Genomic DNA, 5,894 nt, shown 5'->3' with positions numbered 1-5,894 from the left:
TTTGAATTCCGCCTCGGCCATCGGCTGCCCAAGTAGTGAACATCGCGAGCTCAGGATCTGAAGCGAGGGGAAACGCTCACCTGGCTGCTCGACTGCTCTGCGCAGATTATCAAGATCGACTGTTCGCTGATATAGAGCTGAGCCCCGCAACGAATGGTGTGTACAATACACACTAGCCTGTGTGGTCTTGGACACAAATCTAAAAGCTACAAAATCCAGGTCAACGATGAAATATTTGTGGCCAGTGTGAAATTCAAGCTTAGAGCTTAAAGAAATGTTATTATGGGGACGTAGTGTTTAACCAGACCCATGCTTGTTTTTCCCATGCCTGCAGCCGATAGCCAGCCGCTGTGCGATGGAAGGGGAGGTCTGGAGGACTTGATGAAGCTCAGGGTCCAACTGTGATGTGCTTCTCTGCGCTGTGGGCCGACTTCCAGCCTAAAGAATGAGCGGTCGGAAGTGTCCATATCCAACTTTCCGGAGATATTTAAGGTAAGAACAATGGTCTGGAAACCTCTCATTCAAGCCTGCCTGTTCGCAAGGAATGAGCTCCTTAAAACCTTCCAGGTTACCCTTGTTTTCAGAGTAAGATAGGTTGTTTGAATGTAGCTGCCGGCGTTCGCCCTCGAAAGTAGACGTAGAATAGCGTTGCCAGTCCGGGCGAGGTCTCAAAAAGCTATGCCTGAAGTCGACAGCCTCCAGTCGCTGGACTCGGTTGCAGTTTTATAAAGAATGCACAACAGCTGTTAATCGTTAAGTGTCGATATGCTACTAAGGTAAGATACATTTGTCCTGCCTCAAGATCAACTTTATTGTTTCACAGGATTACAGGCTACTGAGTTCAGGCAATGCTTTTGAACCCTCCCCCGGCTGCCATCGGCTATTCTCGGTCTACTTTCGAGGCAAGCCGCAGCTCATCTCAAACAAGCCTAATTACTAACCAATCATGCAAAGCACTAGCAACACGGCGCCGGGTCGCAATTGCGCAGGTCTGCGTCGGTCTGCGCTATCTCAACGATGACATTGGCTTACAAACGAGGCTAATAGCTTGGACCTAACAGCGAGGCGTTAATGTTGAAATCTACCGATGTTGTCACATTGACATTAAAGGCGCATATGCATAAGAAGACAATAAGCGTGACCCGTGGAATAATTGTACAAGGTGCCAGCTTTATTCGTGGCGTGAAATTAAAGTAATTGGACCCTGGTGTAGTTTCGGATTTTAGGCTGTATAACTGTCTTGCCGGATTTAATCTCAGCTTTCAAACAATCATCCTGCTGAAGAAAACCAGTATACTCAATATGATAAAATACATAATAATATGCATTACCATTTTTCTTATTAGAGCGCTGGCTATTTACAGGTGCTCACAAGCCGCTTTACACATTACACGATATTAGAACATGTAAGAGTCATATACTGCGACACAGGAGGCAAAATACGGGTAAAGTGTCTTGCCAGGACAAAACGGCCTGACGCAGTGGCGGCCAAGGCGGATCAACTGGAAGTTCACCAACACCCTTAGATATATACTACTATATATATTATAATTATGTATAGCGATATATACCAACGTAGTATTATATATATACGTATAATAAAGTATATAGTATATATATACAATTATACTATGGTATATATATATAAAAAAAAAAAAAAAAACAAAAAAAAAAAAAAAAAAAAAAAAAAAAAAAAAACAAAAAAAAAAAAAAAATAAAAACAAAATCCTCACTATCATAAATCTTAAGCTTATTTTCTGCAATAATCAAAATTCCAATTGAGAAATCCTGTTCTCTTTTGTTGAGTGAACCAGTGTGAAGCTAACTTCCTGGTAAGCCTAAAAAAATATGCTACCTGCAGCGCGAAACCCCCACTTAAACTCTCAGGGTCTCACCTGTATCACACAGCTTGTTTCATAAGGTTGAGTGTTAATATCTTGTTTTTTTCTGCCATTGTCTTTGTGTTAAGATTTTAGTTTTATGGACTAAATATCTTTAGTATTTTGTCTCATCTCACTGAGTGTCTATCTGTTTGTGTATCTGTTATTCAGGACTCCAAGGCGTACTTCCACCTGCTCGAGCAGATTGCTCCAGACGGCACCAAAGAGGACGTTCCACGGATTGAGATCGACATGAGTGGTGTTTATGTAAGTTGTTGAGCCATTCGTTTTATGTAATATGCAAGTTTTCATCTTAAAGAAGCAAAGTCTAATACTGTATGTATGTTAATTAATGTATCTTTTATATTTGATTTAGTCTTTAATTACTCAGACATAAGGAGAAACAAACATGCCACAGAAAGTGTTTTACAATGTTACGATGTCTAACCCTAACTCTAATTGAAATGGATGTCATGCATGCCAAATGCCAGTTTACCCAACCCAATATACATGTCTATGTGTCTCCAGGAGAAGGACCTCAGTAAGAGAGCGGAGTGTATGCTGAAACAGGCCGACCGCCTCGGCTGCAGACAGTTTGTGACGGCAACTGATGTTGTGAGCGGGAACTCAAAGCTCAACATGGCCTTCGTAGCCACGCTCTTCAACAAACACCCGGCTCTCACCAAACCAGAGAACCAGGACTGGAATCTGGAGGGTAAGCATGGACGATAATCTCCCTCGCACTGATACATTACTCACGTTCAATCCATGGAGGTGTAAAGAGAACTGGACTCAGCTTGGAGGCGGGCATCGTTCATGCCTTTGAAGTTTCTCAGTGGCGCATGAAGCCAAAATGGCCTGACTTGAGAACATTAATCCTGATCATCCGGGGTTTTGGGCCCATAATGCACCTCATTTTCGCTAAGCCTCGCCTCCAATCGCTTCATCACTAGGCTCAGTCAAATCACTGGAGAGGGAAAATAACTCTAGATTTTCCATTTTTAGGACCTAATAATTTATATAAATAAGGGCTGATAAGGGGTTGATTATTAAAAAAATATATATATATGCTGATTTACAGACATCTCTTTCTGAATTTAAGTCAATAGGAAAAGCCAAGCCCTCAGAAAGCAAATTTTTGTATTAGCCAAACCTTGGTACTAAAACTTCCGCGATTTCGTTGGGCCTAAAAATACGTTTTGCCATTGACTTACATTGGGAAAGAGACGTCTGTAAATCAGTGTATAATTGATACTGCGTATTGGAGGTGAGGTTTAAGCAAATCGCAAGTACGCATGCTCTATGGGCCCCGACACAGTTACTATTGCTCTCTTGATTCAGGCCATTTTGGCTTCATGCGCCACTGAGAAAATGTCTTAGGATTCACCAGGGTCCCGCCTCCAACACTGTATCCAGTTCTGTATACATCCATGGCTCCTTCATGAAGTAAATATAACTTCCTGTGCAGCCCTGAATCTGAGTCTTATATCATCTCTGAAGGTGAGACCAGAGAGGAGAGAACCTTCAGGAACTGGATGAACTCTCTGGGAGTGAATCCTCATGTCCACCATATCTACGGGTCAGTACCCCTCTGTGTGAAAGGACTTTAGCTTTGTGTTGACTGTCACTGTTTAAATGCATGCATGTGTGTTATAATGCAGGGATCTGATGGATGCCATGGTGATCCTCCAGCTTTATGAAAGGATTAAGGTGCCAGTGGACTGGGACAGAGTCAACTTGCCTCCATTCAAGGGAGTAGGAGGAGGACATTTAAAGAAGGTACATGTACATACTACCTTCAAACTCCTACTGAAGTTGATCAGGATACAATTAAATGAAGTATGAATGATTCATCCTCAAAAGTTATTATTAAAATGAATGTATCATACATGTTTACAGATATTGTATAACTTTTATGATTAGGGAAGTCTCGATTAAAAAAAAAGAAGGTTGATATTAATAATATTGAAAATCCACAATTCTCGATACGTTAAGAAAACAAAACAATATATCCCATGTGCTTCAAACTAAAATCCTTTATTTTTGTTTGCATACTGTTTTTTCTTTTGTAGTTAAACAGTTGATTTCCTCTCTAATAACTATTTTATTTTTGTTGAAAAAGGTTCTCCTCTAAAGATTACAATTGTACACGTCATGATAATGTTTTAATTAACCTTCACCGAGTAACAACTTTAACTGGAGAGAGCTTGAACGCACCTTTACGTAACCTAATGAAACCTCTGTTCACCAGCTGCTAACAGCTAATGCTAACTTAATCACAATCAGGATTTTTCTGAAGTTAGCATTAGCTGTTAGCAGCTAGCATCTAGCAGTTTTAGACAGTCTGTCTTTCGAGTGCAATCCTAAAAATTGTATTTCTACCATCCCCGGGACATCTTATCCCTCACATCAGCTTGGAAAAACAGTCCAGTGTAGGTTCGAAGTTTCCGTCCTCTTGACTTCGCTTGTGAACCAACAATGTAAACAAGGGTTAGGGTCAATACATTAAAAACGATTCAGATCTAATTAAATATGGTTATGTTCCAATTACATATTATGGTTGGGACTGGGAGGTTAAAATACCCTAAGTTACTCTAAAGCAGGAGCTACTACATAAAGAGTGTCTGATATAATTTTGAAAAGGTGATATAGTCATTTTCCGAAACATACAGACCGTGTGTGTGTGTGTGTTGTGTGTGTGTGTGTGTGTGTGTGTGTGTGTGTGTGTGTGTGTGTGTGTGTGTGTGTGTGTGTGTGTGTGTGTGTGTGTGTGTGTGTGTGTGTGTGTGTGTGTGTCCATGTGTTCATCAGAGGGAAAACTGTGCCTATGCTGTGGAGCTGGGAAAGACAAAGGCTGGTTTTTCTCTGGTGGGAATTGGAGGACAGGACCTGTACGATGGAAATACAACTCTCACTCTGGCTCTGGTGTGGCAGCTGATGAGGAGGTGATTTAATCTCTCAACAGTGAAACTTCACTTTTTCACGTGCTTATTGACATTATTTTAGAAAATCACCAGAAACTAGAAAAAAAAAACACTTTCAGACTCTGAAGCAGGTAGAGGGCGCTGAAAGGCTAAAGATCACTTCCAACATGTTCATTCCTTTTAGTGATGCCATAGAGAAAACAACCTCACTCAGAAATACTCCGCTTTGTGATAGAAAGCAATCGGGTTTATGGGAAATATAGCATTTGAACGATTTTTTCATATAACTTATACAACGTACAGAATTGTTAGGTTACCAGCTTAAATGAGTTTCTCCTTCTTCATCAGTTACAGCTAGATATTATCAAATGTTGTACTGTAAAGTCCCTAACTATTTCAGTAAATGATTTTACCCCAAGCTCCATACTTCACCAAAAGTATGATTTGATTTGATTGCTGATATTCTAACGTATGCTCTTATAATCCCTGCAGGTACACGTTAAATGTTCTGGAGGACCTGGGAGAAGGAGAAGTAGCAGGAGATGAGTTGATCATTTCATGGGTCAACAAGACGCTGGCTGAGGCCGGCAAGAGTTCCTCTATCAAAAGCTTTAGGGTCAGTTTTGATTTAATATCTACTGTAGCCCTTCTTAGGGTAAATTTAGCTTATAATAAGTCCGAAGTAAACAGTCGAGCTACAACACATTTACAGACCCTTTAGCATTCTTTTCTATCACACTTTAGATCCAAAGTCCTGGCTTGAAAATTGTAGAATTATAGTTCAATTTTTTCTACCAGAGTAATCAGGTCTGTCACGTTTGCAATGCTTCTTTCTTTGGTTTCTACTAGTGTTAATGCTACTGTATTATGTGTTTGATGTAATGCATCACAAACTGATCATTGACATGTCCGAGACTGTGAAAAAACACAGCTCTTTGTTTACCAACAATAATGAAATTGTTCACAGTTTTATTTGAAAGAAACAGTAGTGCTCTGTTGACAGCCTAGTTGTTTTGAGTGTATTTGTCATTATGTGGAGTGTGTGTGTGTGTGTGTGTGTGTGTGTGTGTGTGTGTGTGTGTGTGTGTGT

The 5,894-nt window shown here is 40.4% G+C and overlaps 1 protein-coding gene across 1 annotated transcript in view; it reads left to right on the top strand.

The window, feature by feature from the left end:
- The window catches only part of LOC104949792 (plastin-3-like), a 24,380-nt gene that overhangs the window by 10,802 nt on the left and 7,684 nt on the right, over positions 1–5,894 (top strand). Inside the window, exons 7-12 of the mRNA XM_010776200.1 lie at positions 2,052–2,147; positions 2,409–2,595; positions 3,381–3,459; positions 3,542–3,659; positions 4,692–4,825; positions 5,297–5,420. Coding sequence (XP_010774502.1) covers positions 2,052–2,147; positions 2,409–2,595; positions 3,381–3,459; positions 3,542–3,659; positions 4,692–4,825; positions 5,297–5,420 — 738 coding nt within the window. The remainder of the gene's footprint in view (positions 1–2,051; positions 2,148–2,408; positions 2,596–3,380; positions 3,460–3,541; positions 3,660–4,691; positions 4,826–5,296; positions 5,421–5,894) is intronic.

This window comes from Notothenia coriiceps, unplaced genomic scaffold, assembly GCF_000735185.1.
Source record: "Notothenia coriiceps isolate Sejong01 unplaced genomic scaffold, NC01 NC01_scaffold00000339, whole genome shotgun sequence".
Lineage (NCBI taxonomy): Eukaryota > Metazoa > Chordata > Actinopteri > Perciformes > Nototheniidae > Notothenia > Notothenia coriiceps.
This window is presented reverse-complemented; position numbering and strand designations above follow the sequence as displayed.